This window comes from Natrix helvetica (genome assembly GCF_964273705.1).
Source record: "Natrix helvetica genome assembly, chromosome: 5".
NCBI lineage: Eukaryota > Metazoa > Chordata > Lepidosauria > Squamata > Natricidae > Natrix > Natrix helvetica.
The window spans coordinates 143,914,790-143,939,491 of NC_138551.1; the positions used below are offsets into that span (position 1 = coordinate 143,914,790).

Consider the following 24,702-nt stretch of genomic DNA (forward strand, 5'->3'; position numbering starts at 1 on the left):
ATTATTATTATTATTATTATTATTATTATTATTATTATTATTATTACTACTACTACTACTACTATATGATTGTATCACAGCGGCCAGTTGATTCGTCGGATTTGGCATTGATTATTATTATTATTATTATTATTATTATTATTATTATTATTATTATTATTATTATTATTATTAGTGTTAGTGTTAGTACTACCGTTATTATATTATTAGAGAAGGTAATAGGAAGGCCATGTGGAATGGAGAACTACGAAGGCTAAATATGAAAGCCGATACAGAAGGCTGTATAATTACTTTATATTATTATGTATGTTTTTTTTTTCTTGTTGTGTTTTTCTTTCTGTTTTTAAAGGTAAAATGTTTAATAAAAATTATTTTTAAAAGAAAAAGAAATAGCAAGTATCCATGAACTTACTAGGGTTATGAAATGTCTTGCTGGACCTCTATAACTATCGTATTTTTCGGAGTATAAGATGCACCTTTTTCCCTCAAGAAAGAGGCTGAAAATCTGGGTGCGTCTTATACACTGAATACAGCATTTTTTTGCCTTCCGAATCCGCGCCCTCTTCACCCAAACGGCCGTGCATAGCCTTTAGGAGGCTTTCAGAGAGCTCCTGGGGGCTGGGGAAGGCAGAAATGAGTGAAAAATGGACTTTCTTTGCTCAATTCTGCCCTCCCAGTCTCCAGGAGTACTCTATAAGCCTCCTAAAGGCTAGGCATGCAAATTGTTTTGACTAAAACGGGCTTGTTTTTGTGAATAAAACGGGCTGTTTTTTGCTCGTTTTTGGGGGGGCTCACCTCCCAGGAGCACTCTGCAAGCCCCCTAAGGGCTATTCATGCCTTTTTTTGGGGAAAAACCAGGCCAATTTTTGTGAAAAAGGGGCGTTTTGGGAGGTTTGCAGAGTGCAAAAAAATTTTTTTTTTAATTTTGCCTCTTCAAAACCTTGGTGCATTATATACTCCAGTGCGTCTTATACTCCGAAAAATAGGGTACTTTTAGAATTGTTGTGCATGGATAAGGAGAAGGTTTATAGCATCCTCCCTGAACTTAGCTGCCCTCTGTTCTTTTGGGTGATGGGGGAAGACAACTAACAACATTTCGGCCGACCTGATGCATTTAGAGACCTACATTTATATTTAGCCTTCTTAGGTACTGGAGAAAGTCCAAATCACAAGAGAAGCTGGCAAGGACCTTCTTAATAACCACCGAAAGAGGAGTCACCAGGATTTCTTGGGAAATTATCGGATTTCCTGAGGAAGTGCGGGAGAAGGTCTGTCTCATCATCATCTTTGGGTGGAAAACAGAAGGCGTGATGATGGCCTCAAGGCCTCATGTTCCACCACTGGAAGGAAAAGGGCTTCCGGCGGACATTTGTGCCGCAATGGACATCTCCTAACATGAGGTAGTAAGTTCCGTAGTCATCAATGAAATTGCAGAACAAGCCTAAGGGCTCCAGGAGACGGCGGACTTCTTTCTCCAAGCAGCATTGGCCGGCGATGATGGGTCCAAACGGCTTTGGGATGCCCAGGTGTTTCCCCAGGACAATCATATTTACCTGCAGAAGGGAGATAACCAGTGGTCTAATATGGAGGTGTCAAACTCAAGGCCCGGTGGATGAATCCATCCCACAGGGTACTTAGATCTGGCCCCCAGGGCGACCCTGAAAACAGCAAAGGACTTTCAGTGCTGTGATTTTCAGTCACAAACCTTATCTGGCTTGGCCAATATCTGCGAAACTTGTCCAAGAGTCTCAGAGAGTCAGGAACCAATGGTCTCCTGCAAACTCCACTCCCCTTTCGCTCCTCTTTTATTTCCTCTGGGAGGGGCCATTCATTGTCCACCTGTGGCTTTACTCCCAAGTTGACCCCTTGTTCCTTAGCTGTTCCCTTTGTCTGGCAACTCTGTGCATGCGCCCACTGGGAACAGGCTCCAGTTGTTCTTCTGCCTCACTGATGTCTAACTCTGAAGGCAGCGGATAACTGTCCGACGGCCCTGGCCCCGTCTCTGCCTCCGACACAGAGCCCTCATCAGAGCCTTCCCCAGACTCCAGGACTGGCCCATGTTCCTCCCCAACCTCCTTACTGTCTGAATCTGGCGGGCCACAACAGTTCTCAAAACAAATTTGGGGACGGGAGTCCTACCATGTCTGGGAAATAAGCGTCAGCGGGAATCTCCATCACATTAGAAACGGGATTCTCAGACAACTCGAGATGAGGATAGAAAAGCTGAGGGATCTCAATGATGTCTTCCTCCTCCAGGCCCAGCTCCTCTTTAAGGATTTTTCTGTTCCAATCAATATCCTTCTGAAAAGGGAAGTAAGAAGATACAGTGAATTAAAAAAAAGGAGTAGGGTTAAGCTTAGGGTTAATATTTCAGTGCCCACAAAGTGAGTTCGATGTAACCATGGCGTCATTGCAGGTAGTCCTCGACTTACGACCACGATTGAGCTCAAAGTGTATGTGGCTAAGTGAGTTACACCGGTTGAATCGCACGACTGGTTTTGCCCCAGGTTATGATTTTCCTTGCCGCGTTCGCTAAGGGAATCACTGCAGTTAGGTTAGTCACACAAGTAGCTCCAGGGGTGAAATCTTACCGTTTCAGGCTGGTTCGCTCGAACCAGTAGTAAAAATGTTTAACAAAGTTAAAAAAACAAACAAAAAACCAACGATCAGCTGTGCTGTATGATGGTAGGAATATTTTTAAAACTTTTTTTAAGCATTTGGGGCCTGTTTTTGCTCCCAGGAGGCTTCCCTGAGTCCTGTTAGGCCACAAAAAGGGGGTGGGGTTTGTGCTGAGAAAGAAAGAAAGAAAGAAAGAAAGAAAGAAAGAAAGAAAGAAAGAAAGAAAGAAAGAAAGAGGGGAGAAAAGAAAGAAGAAAGAAAGAACGTAAGTAAGAAAGAGGGAGGGAAGGAGGGAGGGGAGAAAAGAATGGAGAAAGAAACAAAGAGGGAGGGAGGGGAGAAAAGAGGGAAGAAAGAAAGATAGAAAGAAAGAGGGAAGGAGGGAGGGAGGAGTGGGCGAAAAGAAGGGAGAAAGAAAGAAAGAAAGAAAGAAAGAAAGAAAGAAAGAAAGAAAGAAAGAGGGAAGGAGGGAGGGAGGAGTGGGCGAAAAGAAGGGAGAAAGAAAGAAAGAAGGAAGGAAGGATGGGAAAAAGAAGGGAGAAAGAAAGAAAGAAAGAAAGAAAGAAAGAAAGAAAGAAAGGGATTGGATAAAAGAAGGGAGAAAGAAGGAAAGAAGGAAGGAAGGATGGGAAAAAGAAGGGAGAAAGAAAGAAAGAAAGAAAGAAAGAAAGAAAGAAAGAAAGGGATTGGATAAAAGAAGGGAGAAAGAAGGAAAGAAAGAAGGGATGGGAGAAAAAAGAGAGGGAAGGGAGAAAGAAAGAAAGAAAGAAAGAAAGAAAGAAAGAAAGAAAGAAAGAAAGAAAGAAAAAGAAAGAAAGAAAGAAAGGGGATGGGAGAAAAAGAGGGGGAAGGGAGAAAGAAAGAAAGAAAGAAAGAGAGAGAGAGAGAGAGAGAGACGGGGGGAGGGAGGGAAAAAGGAGAGGGAGGATGGACCACAAACCTGGCATTAGACCCAGCTTCTGGGTGGGCGTGGCTATGTAGTCATGTGACTGGGGGGTGTGTCAAAATACAGAAACTCACTTTAACAATATCCTGCTGGGGGTTGGACTAGATGACCTCCAGGCCCCTTCCAGCCCTGATGCCTTGAAAGAACATAGCAATCCAGGGCTGGAAGGGACCTGGAGGTCATCTAGTCCAACCCCCAGCAGGATATTGTTAAAGTGAGTTTCTGTATTTTGCGCCCCCCCCAGTCACATGACTACATAGCCATGCCCACCCAGTCACATGACACGCCCCCCCAAAAAAAACCAAGCCACGCCCACAGAACTGGTAGGAAAAAAGTTCTGATTTCACCACTGAGTGGCTTCCATTGACTTTGCTTATCTGAAGGTTGCAAAACTTTCTTAAATGTGGGTCAGTTGTCAATCATCTGAATGTAAATCGCATGAGAATGGGGATACTTCGATGGTCATAAAGGTGAAAAATGGCCTCTTTTTTTTCCAGTGCTGCTTTAACTTCAGACTGTCACAAGCAAGCTGTTGTAAAGCAAGGAGTCCCAGTGACGTGCGGTGAGGTTTACAGCTGGTGAGGCAGCAATTTTTTTAGACTTGTGGACTTCGACTCCCAGAATTCCACAGTCAGGCATGCTCAGTTGCGACCTGCCGCCCTCCGCCCTGGGATTCGGCCACGGCACCGCCTGCCAGAGCTGCGCGGAATCCGGGGCGCGCTTGTCGGGCGAGGGCAGCGCAGGTGGGGAGCAGACGGAGCGGAGGAAGCCTCTCTCCCCCCCCGAGTCTAGGGCAGCGAGTCATTCGCTAGGAAACTTGCCTCTTGGAAGGAATGACTCGGCTTGGCTCCTGCTTTGTCTCTCCTGCCTCTTCGCTTCTCCGTTCGGTCGTTGGGCGGCAGATCGAAAGCGGGAGCCAAGCTGGGTCATTCCTCCCAAAAGGCAAGTTTCCCATCGAATGACTCGCTGCCCTGATGATGAGAGGTGAGGCTGTGCCTCACTTGCCTCACCTGACTGCACGTCACTGCCAAGGACTATCTATAATCCCTGGAAGTTTTAAAATTTGATGGGAAAGGAGGGTCCATCTTCATGTCTAACCCTGGCTTTAAGGTTTTACTGACTAGGTAAGGCCCTCCGGGATTCACCATTTGAGGTGTGCATTTTCCCGTCGTGTTGTATTCCGATGTATTTATGATATTTATTTATTGGAATTGGGCATTTTTCATCCAAGAGGCTTCTTCGAAGCTGAAGAAGCTTCTTGGGGAGGGGGGCATGGGTAGAAGGTGAAAGGACCCCCCCCCGAAAGGATTGGCGCCTACACAGAGTGTAACCTAATTCAGCTTTTGTTAAATTGCTGTGGACGGAAGCTCCATTGTAACCTAACGTGCCAACTTCATAGATACAACTTCTAGGCGAATTGCCAAGCTCAGCCTAGTAACTACTTGTGAAAAGTTTTTTTTTTAAAAGGTGAAATAACCTTGCTTGCAACTTGAAATGTGCGTTCAGCATTCCCTAACAAAGGTCTGCCTTATAGGCCGGAAAAGATATTTCTTTCCTCTTCTAAAATCTTTAGCCGTGATGGCGAACCTATGGCTCACGTGCCACAGGTGGCACGCGGAGCCATTTGTCAGGGCACATGAGCGCGCTGGCCAGCTGACTTCGACCTTCTTTTCAGGCCATTTTTCGCCCTCCGGAGGCTTCAGGAGCTTCCCTGAAGCCTCCGGAGTGTGAAAAACCAGCCCTACGGACAAATCGGAAATTCAGGAACGGACTTCCAGTTTGCTCATAGGGCCGGTTTCAGCCCTCTGGAGCCTTCAGAGGCCTCCAGGAGGCTTCCCTGAAGGCTCCGGGGGGGCAAAAACGACCCTACGAGCAAACCAGAAGCAGTGACTTCCAGGTTGCTCGTAGGGCCAGTTTTAGCTCTCTGGAGCCTTCAGGGAAGCCTCTTGAATGCTCCGGAGAGCTAAAACCGGCCCTACTAGCAAACCGGAAGTTCCGGTTTACCTGTAGGGCCGGTTTTCCCACACCAGAGGCTTCAGGGAAGCACCTGAAGCCTTCGGAGGGCCTCCGAGGGGGCGGGGAAGGCTGTTTTCACCCTCTGCAGGCTCCTATAACGCCTCTGGAGCCTGGGGGGGGGGGGGAAAGCACTCCAAAAATGGGGGGGAGCACAGGAGGGTTATGCGTGGGCATGCCACACCCATAATACTTTGCGCACGACCCCAGTGCGCTCTCCCCCCCCCCATTTTTGGCATGCGAACCAAAAAAGATTTGCCATCCCTAGTTTTCAGTGCGCTGAGAAAAATCACGAGGTTTGTGTAACATGAAATAAGGAGCAGAGCCTTCTCTGTGATGGGCCCAACCCTCTGGAATGACCTCCCCCCCGATATTAGAACTACCACCGACCTCCGCTCCTTCCAACAGAAGCTTAAGACCCACCTGTTCCAATTAGCTGGCTTAACTGATTCATAGTCCCATTTTAACCTCCTGGCAAACATCTTATTGGGTAGTTTTAAGGGTATTTTAATGTTTATTTGTATTTTATTTTACATATTGTACAGTCCACATCCTACCTCCTCCGCGTACCTATTTGTATATTTGTATATTTAATGTATATCTATATTTTGTATTATACTGTTTTAATATGACTGTACACCGCCCCGAGTCCTGTTTAGGAAAGGGCGCGGTTTAAAAATTTAATTAAATAAATAAATAAATAAATAAATAAATAAATAAATAATGTATCTAACACTATGACGATCGGTACAAGCAAAGACTGTAAGAAGCTTGACCAAAAGGGTTTTTTTTGTTACCCCAATTTTTTTACCTCCGCGTATAGCGAACCGGCAGTAAAAAAAAACCGGAACCCACCCCTGCCCTAAGTCCTCTTCGTTGGATCACACGGTCTCCAGATTTAATAGCAGAAAATGATGGGTTCTTACTTGGCACTTATCGTTATACTGCTGTACCAAAGAGTCGCCAATAATTTTTGATATGGAATGGGGCTTACGATCCTTCGGATCCTTGGTCTCAACTTCTGTTCGGGAGAAAAAGGAAAACGGTTTGGTTTTTGGTGTGCATGTGTCTTCGAACCTCCAGTTAGAAGTCCAGGGCTTGGTGAGAAGGACTGTTGTAACTATTCTGTAATAAAAAGCTGTTTATTTTAGTAGTTTAGAGCAGAGGTCTCCAACATGTCTGGCTTTGCGGGGTGGGGGGGAGATGGTTCTGTGTGAGCGGCCGGCAAACACATGCAGAGATTGGGGACTCCTGGCTTAGCGCTTCGCTTGTTCCTACTGGGGAATAAGACCATGTTGGAAGGGAGAAAACACAACCCCCTTTTAATGCCCAAGGATTGACTTCATCCTTTTCATGAAAAGGAGCCTGATCAGAGGTGGTATTCAGCAGGTTCTGACCAGTTCTGGAGAACCGGTAGCAGATATTTTGAGTAATTTGGAGAACCGGTAAATACCACCTCTGACTGCACCACCCGCATCTATTCTCTGCCTCCTGAGTCCCAGCGGATTGGGAGGGAATGGGGATTTTGCAGTATCCTTCCCTTAGAGTGGGGAGGGAATAGAGATTTTATAGTATCTTTCCCCTAGAGTCGGGAGGGAAAGGGGATTTTGCAGTATCCTTCCCCTGGAATGGGGAGGGAATGGAGATTTTGCAGTATCCTTCCTCTGGAGTGGGGAGGGAATGGGGATTTTGCAGTATCCTTCCCCTAGAGTGGGGAGGGAATGGAGATTTTACAGTATCCTTCCTCTGGAGTCGGGAGGGAATGGGGATTTTGCAGTATCCTTCCCCTAGAGTGGGGAGGGAATGGGGATTTTGCAGTATCCTTCCCCTAGAGTGGGGAGGGAATGAAGATTTTACAGTATCCTTCCTCTGGAGTCGGGAGGGAATGGGGATTTTGCAGTATCCTTCCCCTAGAGTGGGGAGGGAATGGAGATTTTGCAGCTTCCTTTCCCTGGAGTGGGGAGGGAATGGAGAATTTACAGTACCCTTCCCCTGGAGTGGGGAGGGAATGGAGATTTCGCAGTATCCTTCCCCTGCCATGCCCACCCAGCCACGTCCTGCCCACCAAGACATGCCCACAGACCGATAGTAAAAAAAAAATTGAATTCCACCAGTGGGCCTGATGCAATCTTCTTTCCCAGTTACTTTTCAGAGGAAATGATGAATCAACTTCAGGCATTTTGACTTTCCTACCTTCAAACATTTCGGCTTTCCCGTAGCCTTCCCTGTTCTTCTCTTCCAGCAGTTCCAAGCAGGCTCTTGGGCTGGCCAGCAGCAGGCGGAAACCCTGGGACGGGGGCGTAAGAAAGGGAGTAAGGCAGATAGGAGAGAAAGAAGACTAGCAGGCTAAACATAAGAATTTAGCAGCTTAGGAGAAGCTTCACGCAGGGCAGGCAGCCAGAAACTGCTGAAACAGACACTTTGACCACCGAAACAGATTTTATCGTCCATCGTATGGGTGTGGAGGAGAAGGGTGGTAAGTTATTTCAGCCTTTTCTCATGCCAAGGTTTTTAGGAAAGAGGTATGCTTTGGTAGAGCCTTGATTGCCAAACCAGAGGTGAGTAGCTCCTGATTCGGCTCAGTTTGGCCGAACCGGTATTGTTGATATTTCTCCTGGCAATCTTATTTCCAATTTTTGATTCATCCAGCCCCTCCTTTCTCATAATGTGTTCTGTATACAAGTTAAATAGGCAGAGGAGAAATTTCCTGACAGTTAGAACAATGAATCAGTGGAACAGAACTTGCCTCCAGAAGTTGTGAATGCCCCAACACTGGAAGTCTTTAAGAAGATGTTGGTTAGCCATTTGTCTGAAACGGTATAGGGTTTCCTGCCTAGGCAGGGGGTTGGACTAGAAGACCTCCAAGGTCCCTTCCAACTCTGCTGTTGTATTGTATCGTATACAGCCTTCCCAATTTTGAACCAATCAGTGGTTCCGTGCCCTGTTCTCACTGTTGCTTCTTGACCCGCGTATAGTTTTCTCAAGAGACAAATAAGATGGTCTGGTACTCCCATCTCTTTAAGAGCTTGCCACAATTTCCTGTGATCCACACAATCAAAGGCTTTAGCATAGTCAATGAAGCAGAAGTTGATGTTTTTTTTCTGGAACTCTGTTGGAAGAAATGTTCTTCTGGGTTCGGCTCCAAGTGGGGAAAAAGACACTGGAGACTTGGAGGCTGCTTGGAAAGATGGTTTTAATGGTGGACAGGACTGCATGGCTTGAGTCCTGAACAGAAAAGGTGATCACATGCTTCAATGTTGGTGGAGAAGAAGAGAAGGGAAGAGAAAAAAGGGCTGAAGAAGGGCTTGCAGGGATTTTTATAATCTGTTCTGCCCCACCTATCTGTTTCCTGTTCCTGTGTAAGAAATGTATTCTGATTATTGGTTGCCAGACTCCCGTGGGCCCGGGCAAGGGCAACCCTCTAGGCTGAGTTTTGAATCCAGGTTTGGTTGAATTCTCAGAGTGCTCAGATGCCATGTGGTCAGTTGAGTAATAGGCAATATTATCCTGCCTTAATCCCATCCCCCTGGAGCTGAAGAGGAGAACTCTTTATTATGTAAAGTGGACTAGCTTGGCCTTCTTAATGGCCCATTGACAAAGTGGGGGTGGGCCGGAAGCTGCAGGAATTTGTGTTTAAAATGTGTTTCTCCCTTTTTCACATCCAGGAAAATATAATATTCTGCCTTTTCAATATTTCCTAGGATATTTCATTTTTCTGGGAGAGGGCTGGGTGATAACTTCCAACAACTCCCTAGCTTTCTCCATGAACCAATGTATGCTGGCAATTTGATCTCTAGTTTCTCTGCCTCTTGGAAATCCTACCTGGACTTCTGATAGTTCTTGATCCACATATGGCTGGAGCCTAGCTTGTAGGATTTTGAGCATAACTTGACTAGCATGTGAAATGAGTATGGTAGTGTGGGGAAGTTAAAACCCACCCCTCTCCTAGAAAAATGAAATATCCTGGGAAATGTTGAAAAGGCAGAATATCTTTCCGTGGATATGAAAAGGGAGAAACATGTTTTAAAGACAGAATAGCTTCCTGCAGCTTCCTGCCCCCACTCCCCTTTGTCAATGGGCCATTAAGATGCCCAAGCCAGTCCCTTTACATAATAAAGAGTTCTCCCCTTCAGCTCCAGGGGGATGGGATTAAGGCATGGTTAGCCTTTACCCACTCCCCACATGGCATCTGAGAACTCAACCAAACCTGGATTCAAAACACAGCCTAGAGAGCTGCCCTTGCATGGCCCCATGGGAGTCTGACAACCCATCAGAATACAAGGTCAAGATCAAAGGCCAGAGAGGGCATAAAACCAGGGACTCAGCATCTCAACCCTTCCTTCTCTTCTTCTCCACCAACATTGAAGCATGTGATCACCTTTTCTGTTCAGGATTCAAGCCATGTGGCCCTGTATACCATTAAAACCATCTTCCCAAGCAGCCTCCATGTCTCCAGTGTCTTTTTCCCCACTTGAAGCTGAACCCAGAAGGACATTGCTTTCATCAGTAGTTTGAACGTTCTTTGGCATTGCCCTTCTTTGGAATTGGAATGTAAACCGACCTTTTCCAATCCTGTGGCCACTGTAGAGTTTTCCAAATTTGCAGGCAAATTGAGTGGGTGGAAATGCAGAATATTAAACAATTCTGCCTGCAGCTGTTGACCAGCCTCCAAAGCTGCCTTGGCATGATCACCAATGACGCAAATTGGTCACTTAAAGCTCTTTCAAGTTTGAAAGAAGAGTATGGATCCATACCTTCCGGTCTGGGGCAGGTACGAAGCTGAGGAATTCATCTACGTGTCCCACATAGAGCCAATCCGTGTAGAGTTCAATGGGAGATTGTACAAGTTGGCCATGGAGGAAATCCTTGACCAGTTTGGACATTGGGTAATGGTTCCTAAAAAAATAAAGTTGGGAACTGAATTCTCATGGTGTGTTAAACCATGATTTGTTAATGCACTAAAATTGATGGATTCGCGCCACCCTAAGTCTTACAGTATGTATTAAAAGATAAACCACAGTGAGCCAACACAGTTCTAGGCTGCATCAACAGAGGGATAGAATCAAGATCACGTGAAGGGTTAATACCACTTTATAATGCCTTGGTAAGGCCACACTTGGAATACGGCATTCAGTTTTGGTCACCGCGATGTAGAAAAGATGTGGAGACTCTAGAAAGAGTGCAGAGAAGAGCAACAAAGAGGATTAGGAGACTGGAGACTAAAACATATGAAGAATAGTTGCAGGAACTGGGTATGTCTAGTTTAATAGAAAGAAGGACTAGGGGAGATATGATAGCAGTCTTCCAATATCTCAGGGGTTGCCACAAAGAAGAGGGAGTCAAACTATTCTCCAAGGCACCTGAGGGTAGAACAAGAAGCAATGGGTGGAAACTAATCAAGGAGAGAAGCAACTTAGAACTGAGGAGAAACTTCCTGATAGTTAGAACAATTAATCAGTGGGAAAACCTGCCTCCAGAAGTTGTGAATGCCCCAACACTGGAAGTCTTTAAGAAGATGTTGGATAGCCATTTGTCTGAAATGGTATAGGGTTTCCTGCCTAGGCAGGGGGTTGGACTAGAAGACCTCCAAGGTCCCTTCCAACTCTGCTATAAATGATAAATGTCAATATTGAATTGAGCCAAATCCAAACTGGTCAGATGATGTTTTAGCAGTTTTTGCCATGGCAGTTTTTGATTTAAGGTTGGCATCCAACCCAGAGACTCTCTTTCCCTTTTCTTCATCCAATTTACAACCCTTGAAAAATACAATTTTTTAAAAATCTAAATATCTCCTTAGCCTTGTTTAAAATCTTCGCTCTGCTTGCTTTTTGCATGCTTTTCCTCGAGTCTGTTCCTTGCCAGGTGAACAAACACATTTCCCATGCACCGCCCTTCTGACATTCGCAGTGACGTTTGAACGTCATTAACTTGGAGAAATGCACAATTCAGTGTGGATGCAAAGGGCAAACTTCTCCAGAACTTCCATAAGGGAAGAGAAACCCTTAGAGATCTTCTGAGTTTAAACCACAGGTACGTGGGTGGGAATGTCCTTATGGCCTCCTGCCATCACTTACCTAGGAAAAGAGGATCCTATTAGGATACGCCCAAGGGGATATTCCTTGCTTTTGACCTTCACCGGAGGGCTGACTTCAAGATTCCCAAAGGAGTCCAGATTAGACTTAGACATCTTGGAGGATAGTTCCCGTTTTACATACCCAAAATCTGGACCCTTGGGAGGGAAAACAAACAGTTGCATCAAATCAAACACACCTTATTCAATCCTTTTTTCATCCATGCTGTGTTTGTGAGATTGAGTTAGATAAATGCATATAAAACTTCCTCCAGTCCCCTGACCTATCAATCTCATCTTTGATGAAGGGAACATCAGTAAGGCAAGCATGAATTTTGATTTTTTTTAAATGAATAAGTGTGGAGGATAAAATGCAGAGCTGCCGAGATCAAAGCGGGGGGGGGGGAGATGTCACTGCATTTTTTTTTGTTTGCCAGCTGTGCTTAAACTCTAAGGCATACGGTAGACTGATCTGACTCTTATCACTAAGCTCACTACGCATGTCCACATTTTTTCTCTTTAATTTTTTGTTCGCCCGCCGCCAAGAAGGTAGGCAGGAACACTGCCAAAATGTAATCATTAGCTAGTAAGTTTTGTTTTCATTTTCTTTACAATAAAAGGTGTTTCTTAGAATATATCTCGGGTTTATTTTTTTCTTAATGATGAAGTATACTTCAAGGAAAACTTCACGGTTCAGCCCTCGTTAAAGACAATTACCCCAGGAGCGGAACAGAGCTGAATTTCCACTCTGACAGGGGAAACCACTTACCAAAACCTCCTTAAAAGGGAAGTAACCCAGGGGTCCGTTCCTTGGGGAGTCAAAGACAACCGGAAATGTTTTGTGGGGAGCCTGGACGTAGCCAAACTCCATCTCGTCCTAAAGTGGCAGAAGGGTTGAAGTAAAATTTTTAAAAAGTGTTGCCTCTCTATGGTGTGCAACGGATTATAGAAACTGATGTTTGGATTTCAGTCTGTTGAAACTCAGGGCAAAGCAATCCAGATTTATCTACTAAAATTACTTCTTTTTTTAAAAAAAATAGGCATAGTTTTGAGGGGTCGTTGCTCTCTGACCTTGTTAGTTTTCTTGCAGACATTTTATTATCCAAACTAGGTAGCATCATCAGTATAAGTAGGGAAGGCTTTCTGTTGTCCATTTATATTCTGGTGACCTGCCTGTCTGTGTGGGTGGGGCAATTAAATTCTTTGGTTTACTCGTGGCTCTTGGGCACTTTATTTGGTTTATTTGGATTTATATGCCGCCCTTCTCCAAAAGGACTCAGGGCGGCGTACAACATTAAAAAACACACATCTCAAAAGTTAAAAAAAGATGAAATCCATTTCCAAAAAAACAAACCGATTTTTTTTTCCAAAAAAACCAATACATTTAAAATAAGTTAACATTAACATTAACAGGCCAGGCCGGCTTGCTGGAATAGCCAACTTTTTAGGGCGCATCGGAAGGACCTGAGGTCGGGGATTATGCGGAGCTCCGGGGGCAGCTCATTCCAGAGGGAAGGTGCTCCCACAGAAAAGGCTCTCCCCCTGGGGGTCACCAGCCAACACTGCCTGGCCGACGGCACCCTGAGGAGGCCAACTCTGTGGGATCGTACTGGATGGTGGGAGGCTACTGGTGGCAGTAGGTGGTCTTGCAGGTACCCTGGGCCTAAGCCATGGAGCGCTTTAAAGGCCATAATTAGTACCTTGAATCGCACCCGGAAAACAACCGGCAACCAGTGCAGGCTGCCTAAAAGGGGTGTAACATGGGAGCACCTAGGTACCCCCATGACAACCTGCGCGGCTGCATTCTGGACCAGCTGAAGCCTCCGGGTGCTCTTCAAGGGCAGCCCCATATAGAGAGCATTGCAGTAGTCCAGGCGAGAAAGGACGAGGGCATGAGTGACTGTGCACAGAGCATCCTGATCCAGGAAGGGGCGCAACTGACGTACCAGGCGAACCTGGTAAAAGGCCCCCCTGGTCACGGCCGTCAGGTGTTCTTCTAAACTAAACCACATATCCAGGAGGACTCCCAGATTGCGAGCCTTCTCTGAGGGGGCTAAAATTTCTTGATTGGGGCATTGCTTACCAATAATCAAGTAAGCAATATCTCAATTCGGAAACTACCAAAGAGCCATCAGTAAACAGCCCAGCCAAAGAATCTCTTAAGACTGCCCCACCCACATAGATAGGCAAAACCCTTGACAGCAAACAGCATTCCTTAGTATCATTGATGATGTTACCTAGTTGGGTATGAAACAGGAGTGGGTTTCAGCCGGTACGCACTGGTATGGGTATACCGGTGGGTGAAATTTAGCTTGCCTTCCAGTACCTGATCTTGCGGCGGCCCCGTACTGGAACACTCCCTCCCCTGGCCTGCCCGCTGCCTGCTTGCTCCCCCCGCCCACCCGCCCAGTTGCTGCTCGCTTCCCCCCGCCTGCCCGCACCAGGCTTGCCCCGCTCACCCACTTCCTTTGCCAGAGCGGAGAATTGTGAGAAGCCCACATGACGCGTGCTCCCTTCTCTTTGACAGCCGCCTGGTTTCCAATGGAGGGAGAATCCATGCATTTTTCCTCACTTTGCATGGATTTCCCCCCACCCCTATTGGAAATGAGGTGAATGTCACACACATACACAAAAACACCGCACATATGTAAGGGGGACTGGATCCGCTGGGAAGCTGGCAAAAAAGAAGCCTCTGTTTCTCCGCTGCCACGGCTTGCAGAGGAAGAAGGCAGGGATGATGGCCGGCGCTTGCCCCCTCGCCGCTTTCCCAGCCAGCCAGCCAGCTAAGCAGGGCAAACAGGGCTGCGGCCTGTGGGCCGCAGCGGCGTCAGTGGTCATCATCCTCGGGGTGAAAAAAGGTGCATCTTATACTCTGAAAAATATGGTAACCCCCTCTGCCGCTCTGCTAAAAAGGCGGGAACCAAGGCCAAGAGATAACAGGACGACTAACCATATTCGGTTAACCCCCAGAACGGTAAGAGGCTGAATTGGCAGCTCTGTGAATTGGTTTGTAGGACACAGAATGCCATGATCGTAGAATTTATTGAGCACCAGTTTTAGTTCATAGAGTATAACTACGAGAATAATTGGAAGGGATGTGTGTGTGAGAGAGGGGGGGGGAAGAGAGAGAGAGAAAGAGAGAAAGTAAGAGAGAAAGGAAGGAAGAAAAGGAGGGAGGGAGGGAGGGAGGGAGAGTGACAGAAAAAAGAGAGAGACAAAGAAAGAAAGAGAAAGAGAGAAAGAAAGAGAAAGAAGGAAAGAGAGAGAGAGAGAGAAAGAAAGAAAGAAAGAAAGAAAGAAAGAAAGAAAGAAAGAAAGAAAGAAAGAAAGAAAGAAAGAAAGAAAGAAAAAGGAAGAGAACTTATGACCACAATTGAGGCCAAAATTTTGGTTGCTAAGCAAGAGCATTGTTAAGTGAGTTTCACCACATTTTCCAAGTTGGCTACGCCCACCCAGTCACATGATCTCCAAGCCACTCCCACAAAACAGGCCACACCTACAGAATTGGTTCCCAAGAAAGTTTTGAAACCCACCACTGGTATGAAACACCTGCAAGAAAACAACCAAACTCAGAGAGCACCAAGGACCCTAAAGTTCTCCTCCTCTTCCTCTCTGCGCATCCCAAACCTCCTAGCATTAATTGTAATAATAATAATAAGCTACAAATATTTTTATAGGCCTAGTTTTTATTGCAACAGAGTGAAAATAATTGGGATCCGTGAATATGGATAACAATTTCAGTCGATCCTTTGATGTTACCACACTGATGGATGCCCTATGAGGAAGAGATGCCACCTAGCCTTGGTTAAAAGCACCTCCAATTATTTCTGGAGATGTACAGGATAAGAACTACCCCCGTTTCTTCTCCAGTAGCTTCAGGATCTTGTTTGACAGACCCCCTGCCCCAAACGTCCTCTCGGCTGTGACCTACCTGGATCCATACGTCGTTCTTAATGTCCTTTTCCGGGCTGATAATAAATTTGCATCCCGCTGTTGTGGCAAGCTTCTTTATATGTTCCACAAAATCCTCATTATCCTCAACACTGGATATTCAGAGGAATAGATGGAGATGTTAAAAGACAACAATAGAGGAGAGATAAAGGCCCAGGTGTTGATGGTGGTTGTATGGAAAACTTCACACATGTAAGTTGGTCGATGAGTCCTTACCTGCAGACGTAAACAGAAATTGGCTGCAAGGTGTTTGGGGTCATAATCCATGGAGCAACCCGGAAGACTAAAGTATCCGTGAAAATGGAAGTTTCTAGGACCTCCTGAAGCAGGAAAGAAACAGGAGACAAGGGCCAAGAAAAAGGTTGAATTCCAGAAAGATGCATCTACGCATTTAAAAGTTACAAGATTTAGGAATGCAGAGCTAAGATTGAAGTTAAAAAAAAATCAGAAAGAGAAGTCAACATTCTCTTTAGTCAAAAAAAGGAAGAGGAATAAGAAAGAAGCCCAAGATAATATCATGTTGATCCTCTTTACTAAAGGAAATGTAAATTTAAGATTTCTGCTCATCGGACTTTCTACAATAACAAAACGGAATTCCTGTAGGGTTTTTGGGGGTCTGTTTCCTTCCCTTGAATAGCTGATAAATGAAGAAGAAGTGAAGAAGGTCCTAGAGAGAGAGAGAGATCCTATGTTGACGATTGAAAAAGCATTCCAGATGCTTTCTCCGTTTCCCTGTGAAAGGTGCTTCCTTCTCCCTCTTCCCCATGTTCTCTTTGATGTTCTCCAATACCTTCTTGACGGGCTCCAGGAGTGAAGCGTGGAAAGTGACAAGTCCCAAGAAGTCAACGTCAGGAAATTTCAGCCCTTCCACGTAGAAAACACTCTCCACTTGACCAGGCTTCCGTTCCATGTGGTAGGAGATCTTTTCGGATCCTAGGACGTGTTTATAATCTTTCTTCTTGTCTGTGAATCAAAACCCAATCTTGTTTTATTCATTTCTTTGTTTCTTGAAGGCAAATATACATACCTTTATCCAGATCTGGCAGTTTGAGGCAATCTGCATAATTAAACCCAAGCACATTAACCCTTTGAGATCTAAAGGAACTTGTGGTTGGCTATCATTGGTGGCCAGAGAGTTGGTCAAACTTTTGATCTGTCGTAACAAAATTATGGACCTCCTCTTTGGTGCAGGACAAGGAAGATAGGTATTGGCTTGATCCTCTCAAAAATACTTCCTTGTTTTCTCTAGGTGAGGAGCATAAAAAGGAAAACTGGACACCATAGTTACTTAAAAGAATCTGGAATAAGCGTTCTCCTTTGGGTCTTTGCTTCATCTGCCTTCAGCCTCGGTCCTGAAGCCCAACCGCCTGCTGGCCTTCAAAACTTACTTTTACGGTAGAAGACTCCCACTTTGTCACAATCAGCTTTCGAGATGTGGAGAGTCAGCTGATAGTTTGCAAAAACCTCATCAGGTCCCTGAGTTGTCAGGATCATAAGGGACATATCCTGCAGGTCTAAAAAGAGAACCAATTCAATGTTCTGACCGAGGCTTCCCAAGAACACAAAACAAACTCCATGTCACGACAAAAAAAGCCTTTTATTAATTTGATGTGAATTCTGCTCATTCACAGCCTGCAAATTCTTTCAAGGGAGGATTTATAGTCACAGACCTTCTCTGGCTTGGAGAGCTGCCAGGCCGGTATCTGCAGAACTTGGCAAGGAGCCTCGGAGAGTCACGAACCAATTAAGAGAACTAATGGTCTCCTGCAAACTCCACTCCCGTTTCACTCCTCTTTTATTTCCTCTGGGAGGGGCCATTCCCAATCCACCTGTGGCCTTACTCCCAAGTTGACCCCTGTTCTTTAGCTGTTCCCTTTGTCTGGCCACTCTGCATGCACACACTGGGAACAGGCTCCAGCTGTTCTTCTGCCCCACTGATGTCTGCCTCCGAAGGCAGCTGATAATTGTCAGACGGCCTTGGCCCCCTCTCTGCCTCTGATACAGAGCCCTCATCAGAGCCTTCCCCAGACTTCAAGACTGGCCCAGGTTCCTCCCCAACCTCCTCACTGTCCGAATCTGCTGGCCATTGGCGGGCCACAACATTCAATTCCAATTGAGCCAAAAACTCTTCACTTCTGGCCTCACACTTTGATGAAACACAATCTGGCTTTAGTTTGGTTGATGAGCTCAGCTATTCACAATTGTTTACGTGTCCGATCACGAGAGGACGGCATGACCATTTATGATAACCTTCGGGTATTATATGGACCATCAAGCACCCATTCGGTGACCAGCGTAAATGCAACCGGTCATCAGTGACGTGCGGTGAGATTTATGGCTGGTGAGGCTGGTGACGTCATCAGGAAGGCGGAGAATGGGACCACGTGTGCAGGAGGCTGAGGCAGCCTCAGCCTCCTGCACACAGGGTCCCATTCCCCGCCTTCCTGAGTCAACATGAAGGGGACCGTGGAGCGCGAGCCACGGGACTGCAGAGCGCGCTCAGCGGTCCCCTTCATGTTGACTCAGGAAGGCAGGGAATCAGACCACGTGTGCCTTTTCCCTTTTCCTTTTTTTTTCTTTTCATGATGAGAGCGGTGAGGCTCTGCCTCCCCTGCCTCCCTTGACCGCACGTCCCTGCCGGTCATCAGCTGAGGACTATCTGTACCTCAGCACTGTGTTCTTCCGTTACAACAACACTGCTTTTATAGATTGTGGGTGTTCCAAGCTTCGGAGGATGAGAAAAAACGGCCCTTAACAATGGCTGCTGCCTCCTACCTTCCTTGGACGTCAGCTTGGTGTCCTTGTTGTCCTCCTTTTCGGCTGTAGGGTTGTCTCGGTCACAGTTCACCAAGAGAATGGCGCCCTTTCCATCCGGCCCCCACGTCCACTGATCCTGCAGGGATGGGAAGACATGTCAGGATGGACATCAGCAAAGGTTGGATCCCTCTTCGACTCTGCCTCCCCCCAGGCAGAATAACCACCTTCCTCTCCAGATGTCCAATCTGGCGTCTCGGGAGCCCTTGTGAAAAGCAGCGTCTGCTTCCCAAGTCATCCAGCTACCATTTTATTTATTGTGTATTTATTACGTATTTCAATGATTGCAATTACCTGAGTGAATTCATTACAGCACCACCCCAGCCAGGTGTGCCCCAGATGTGTTAGCAAATCCCATCCTCCCCTTCCAGCAGGAGAAACAGCCCACAAAGCCATCAGCTCCCCAACCCTCTTCGTTCACATTAACGTTACAAATATTTTCACCCCCGTCCTTCTGCTCCAACTAAAAATCTTATTTTAACCTTTTGCTTCCTTTCTCTGGTCACTATTCCCAAACGGTTTATATCAGCATCCAAGGACATTTCTGTAGCAGGAAAACAAAGGAGGGGGGAGAGGAATGTTTTAAAACAAAGAATCTTTTCATGATTCCCATCCAAAGTCTCTGCTTGCACCCCAGTCTCATTTTTCGGTGAGAAAAGTGTGTCTCAGGCCATGTTGGTTAGTTGTCTGCTTCTGCTTTTTCCCTGCTCAATCCCAGTCTGATCAGGGCAGGGTTCACCCATCCAGATGTGCTGAGTTCCAGCCCTCCCCTTCCCCCAATTCACCTTTTGGGCGGTGCCAGGCCTCTGCAGCCCTGCCAGCTTACCTATGCCGGTAATATGCAGAATTGCTTTGGCGATGGGGACCCTGCCGTTACATTCATAGTACGAAATTCTGATCTGCAATATACCATCAAACAGTGAATTTAAGTCAAAGGATATTGGAGATGGCACCCCTGAAAATCCCCCCCTTTGTAACACACCTCTGTTTTCGACTTTATAATCTATCAGGGCCCCTGTGCCCAAAGGAACATTGAACTGGGAAATTTCTAATTTGCTTCGTGGTGGATAAATAGCAATAGCACTTAGACTTATATACCGTTCCACAGTGCTTTTACAGCCTTCTCAAGCGTTTACAGAGTCAGCCTATTGTCCCCTACAATCTGGCCCCTCATTTTACCAACCTTGGAAAGGATGGAAGGCTGAGTGAACTTTAAGCCGGTGAGGATCGAACTGCTGGCAGTGGGCAGTCAGCAGAATTAGCTTCATTCTAACCACGGCTCTAATAAACCTTAGCGTGCATTTTTATCTCACTCAGCTTTTAAAACAATTCTTCCCAGCCTTCTCTAAGCGGTTTACAGAGTCAACATCTTGCCTCCTACAATCTGGGTCTTCATTTTACCAACCCCAGAAGGATAGAAGGCTGAGCCAACCTTGAGCCGGTGACAATCAAACTGCTGGGCATTCACATTTTTTCCAATATTTGGCATATATAATTCTTGCTACTGTCAGTATATGTAACACTAAGTATATTGCTGCTTTATCATAAGTTTCATATATTCCTGATAGTATACCTAAGAGGCATGTTTCTGGTTTAAACTCAATATGTTGCTCAGTTATCGTTTCCAACCAATTTTGGGGTTTTTTCCCCCCAGTAATTCCTTGCTTTCCTACATGTCCACCCCATGTGGTAGTAATACAATACAATACAATAGCAGAGTTGGAAGGGACCTTGGAGGTCTTCTAGTCCAACCCCCTGCCTAGGCAGGAAACCCTATACCGTTTCAAACAAATACGTAGCTATCCAACATCTTCTTAAAGACTTCCAGTGTTGGGGCATTCACAACTTCTGGAGGCAACTTCTGTTCCACTGATTAATTGTTCTAACTGTCAGGAAATTTCTCCTCAGTTCTAAGTTGTTTCTCTCCTTGATTAGTTTCCACCCATTGCTTCTTGTTCTACCCTCAGGTGCCTTAGAGAATAGTTTGACTCCCTCTTCTTTGTGGCAACCCCTGAGATATTGGAACAATGCTATCATGTCTCCCCTAGTCCTTCTTTCTCTTAAGCTAAACATACCCAGTTCCTGCAACCGTTCTTCATATGTTTTAGTCTCCAGTCCCCTAATCCTCTTTGTTGCTCTTCTCTGCACTCTTTCCAGAGTCTCCACATCTTTTCTACATCGTGGCGACCAAAACTGAATGCAGTATTCCAAGTGTGGCCTTACCAAGGCCTTATAAAGTGGCATTAACCCTTCACGTGATCGAATCTGGTTGCATTTCCAACCTTTGGCGGAGGAATTCTTATACATTTTTTGCCCATCTAGCAGGTGGCAGATGCCACCTGTAAAACATTTTATATAGGTTTTCTTTATAGGCCGAGTCCATAGTCAGTTTGTAGTTTCTATCCCAAATTTTTAACCATTTCTCTAATTCTATGTTGTACCCGAAATTCTTTGGCCAGGCAATCGTCGTTTCTTTAACTATTTCTTCCTCCATTTTATAATTCAGTAAATAATTATGTGTTTTTAAAATCAATTTTTCATCCGTCCCCATTAAAATTTTATCTAATGCTGTTTGTTCTTTATTTACACTTCATATTTTAACATCTTTTTTGTTCCTTGACTGATTCTGAAAGTACGGCCACCATGATAAGTCCATCCTCTCACTATGCAGTTTTTGTCTGGATTTAAGTTCACCCCTTTCATCTAAGATATCTTTGTAACATACATTTTTCCCCAATTTATAAGGTTTGGATATATTATTGCCTCCATTGAGGAGAATTAGGCTGGTATTTCCCTATAATATTGTGATTCGATTTTCCCCCCCAAATGTTAAGTAACATGCTCCTCATATAATGCCTCTGGAAATTTTTGTGCGCGGAATTTTTGCCGTAGCGAAGAAAAGCATGCCAGCTTAATTGCAAGTCGTGCCCTTCTAGTAATACATTAATAATACTACAATAATACAATAGCAGAGTTGGAAGGGACCTTGGAGGTCTTCTAGTCCAACCCCCTGCTTAGGCAGGAAACCCTATACTGTTTCAGACAGATGGATATCCAACATCTTCTTAAAGACTTCCAGTGTTGGGGCATTCACAACTTCTGGAGGCAACTTCTGTTCCACTGATTAATTGTTCTAACTGTCAGAAAATTTCTCCTCAGTTCTAAGTTGCTTCTCTCCTTGATTAGTTTCCACCCATTGCTTCTTGTTCTACCCTCAGGTGCTTTGGAGAATAGTTTTACTCCCTCTTCTTTGTGGCAACCCCAGAGATATTGGAAGACTGCTATCATGTCTCCCCTAGTCCTTCTTTCTATTAAACTCGACATACCCAGTTCCTGCAACTGTTCTTCATATGTTTTAGCCTCCAGTCCCCTAATCATCTTTGTTGCTCTTCTCTGCACTCTTTCCAGAGTCTCCACATCTTTTCTACATCGTGGCGACCAAAACTGAATGCAGTATTCCAAGTGTGGCCTTACCAAGGCCTTATAAAGTGGCATTAACCCTTCACGTGATCTTGATTTTATCCCTCTGTTGATGTAGCCTAGAACTGTGTTGGCTTTTTTGGCAGCTGCTTCCCATGAATGTCTCCTATTTAAATGGTTGTCCACTAGGACTCCAAGATCCCCCTCACAGTTACTACTATTGAGCAAGGTACCACCTCTACGGTACCTGTGCATTTCATTTTTCTTGCCTAAATGTAGAACCTGACTCTTTTCACCATTGAATTTCATTTTATTAGCTAGTGCCCCAATGTTCAAGTTTGTCAAGATCCTTCTGTATCTTAAGCCTGTCAGATTAGCAATAATGGTCTTCTGTGTTTCAAATTTACCCAATCTTTTAGCCAGGTGAGAGGTGGGGCCTGGTAATATAATTCCCAATCTGGGAGCCTGAACCCCCCGTTGTTTATTGAGTCCTGTAACAATTTCAATTTTATTCTCGGGTTTTTTTTTTTAACCTTGCGAAATGTACTTCAAAGTCATTATATTTCGTTCGTCCAAGAATTTCTTTTCTAATTTTACCGGAAGGGTTAGGAATAGGTAAAGTAATTTTGGTAAAACGTTCATTTCAGTGGTGGGATTTTTACTACCAGTTTGCTCGTGTGGGCACTGACACGCATGCCCAGAAGCATCCGGGACGGGTGGGCAGAGCCAGGGTTATTCCTGGTTTGGCATGCAAAAAAATTTAGGCGGGCATTTGCACCTTAAAAGGTCCGCGCAGGTGCACAATATCAGAAAAGGAGAAAAAATTACATTTTTGCAACGAAGATTTTTCTGCACATACGCAGAACCGAAATACAAAATGGTTGTGCCAAAGATAGAACCGGTTCGGGAGCGTGGCAGGCTGAGTTACTAACTACTCAGCCAAACCGGTCCGAACTGGTAGGAACCGACCTCTGTTTCAGCCGCCGCTGCTACCAGTTCGCCCAATCCGGGCCGAACCGGCAGCAACTCACCTCTGGTTCATTTTTACGTCTGCGGGCAAGTCATTCCGCTGGTTTATTTATGATGATTTCCTTTAGGAAATCCCCTTTGTAGGTCTGAAGAACAAATCCCAGGATCTGTTGGGGCTGAGAAGCCATCTTTGGCCTACGTTCCTATCCTCACCTTTCCGTCATCGACTTGGTTGCTTGGCGCATCCATGGTGGTCCTGAATTTGACGCTCTTGTCCAGCGGCCATTTTGAGTCATGGCAGCAGACCTTCGATTTTGTCATCTGATTTTCGATTTTGTAGATGTTCAGGCCATGGGAGGCCCAGATCTCGAAGGAGGTCGCAGTCCTCGGGGCTGCCCTAAAAGGAAGGACGCCGTTCATTGCAAAACTGTTTCCCGTTTAAGTCGTAAAAGAGATTTCAAGATATGCCGTTTCCTCTCTACCTCCCTTTAATGCCAATAGTTCTGTTTGGGTCATTGCCAAACCTCCGCATAATGGGTGAGTGGGTAAGGTCCAATCTCACCAACAATCCCATTTAGCAATTATTTTAAACTGGGAATACTTCCTGATCTTTTGTCTTTTTTTGAGATACCTCGCTCCCTTCTCAAGATGCTTTCGGGCTGTTTAGCGAAGGCCTCCCCCCCCCCCCCCCAGTTGTGAAATAAGCAGACACATACGTCCCCAATTTTTTTTCCTCTGTTAAATTTCAGCTGCCTGCTGCGAAACTGAAAGCATCTTTTTTTTTTGAAGAATTTTTTTTAATTAGTTTTACAAAATTTTAAGGAAAAGGGTGATGGGTATGGTTACAAATTTTGACAGCTACATCATGCAGGAAATGGTATTCCCCCCAATTCTCATAACTTTTACATAATGGTAGACAAGATGTTATTGCTTAACTAAATTTTAACAGCTTATTTTTACATTATATCTTTCAATATTTTCAATCATTTACTTTGTAAGCATCTTTTAAGTTCTTCCTTTCTTCTATAAATCGAAAAAAAAGTCGCGTAAGGGAAATGCCTAGATCAGCGAGGGCGAAGCTTTTTCTTGCGGTGTGCCACAATGGTGTGGGGTGCACTATCGTGCAACAATACCCACCTGTGCAAACATGCGTGACACCAGCCCCTGTACATGCACATATGACCTCTCCCCAGGTTCCAGAAGCTTTCCTGAAGCCTAGGGAGGACGAAAACGGCCTCCCCCGGAGGCCCTCCGGAAGCTGGAAACGCATCATTTCCTAACTTACGGTTGGCCCGTTGGGGCCATTTTTCACCCTCTCCAACCTCCGGAGGCTTTCCTGAAGCCTGGGAAGGGCGAAATCCATAGGGGTCAACCAGAAGTTCCCTCCCCCAGCCCCCCGGAAGGCCGAAAATTAGATGCCCGGCGCTCATATGCCAGAGCTGACGACTGACGTGCCAGCAAATTTGGCTTTGCGTGCCACTTGTGGCACATGAGGTTTGCCATTATGGGTCTAGATGCTTACCCATGGACGTCCAGGCAGAGTTCGGTGCCCACGATGTAGACGGTGCTGGTAACCTTCTCTGTTGAAAGTTGGGTGCATCTCAATTCAGCCATGCTGGGTTATTGTTTTTTTTCTGTCTTCCAAGGGTGGATGGATTTGCTGACTCTGGAATAAACATCCCTGAGCTGCAGGGAGATATTTAAAAGGGGGAAAGGATGGGTTGGGTACCTGCTCACCTTCTCTCCATCCTGCCATCTGATAGGCTGGTGCACCCTCTAACCCTGCCTTCTGGACTCAGGTGGCTGATTTGGGAGGTGGCAGACCATGTTCTCACGGAAAGAGTGTAATCAGCTTCCATCCCAGGGAGGAGGAAGAAAAGGAGGAGGAAGTAGCCAGAAG

General features: G+C 45.5%; 1 protein-coding gene across 1 annotated transcript; it reads right to left on the bottom strand.

Annotated features, from left to right (window-relative positions):
* Window positions 1-942: 942 nt before the first annotated feature.
* On the bottom strand, window positions 943-24,416 carry LOC309392732 (protein-arginine deiminase type-1-like; the record flags this gene model as incomplete). Its single annotated transcript, XM_081954158.1, has 16 exons — window positions 943-1,553; window positions 2,140-2,301; window positions 6,505-6,599; window positions 7,772-7,865; window positions 10,333-10,474; window positions 11,653-11,807; window positions 12,418-12,525; window positions 15,580-15,691; window positions 15,816-15,919; window positions 16,390-16,562; window positions 16,988-17,113; window positions 18,375-18,492; window positions 18,896-18,957; window positions 19,240-19,312; window positions 23,016-23,199; window positions 24,325-24,416. 16 exons carry the CDS (start codon window positions 24,414-24,416, stop codon window positions 1,320-1,322), a joined length of 2,034 nt encoding a protein of 677 aa, XP_081810284.1. The 3' UTR covers window positions 943-1,319.
* Window positions 24,417-24,702: the final 286 nt, after the last annotated feature.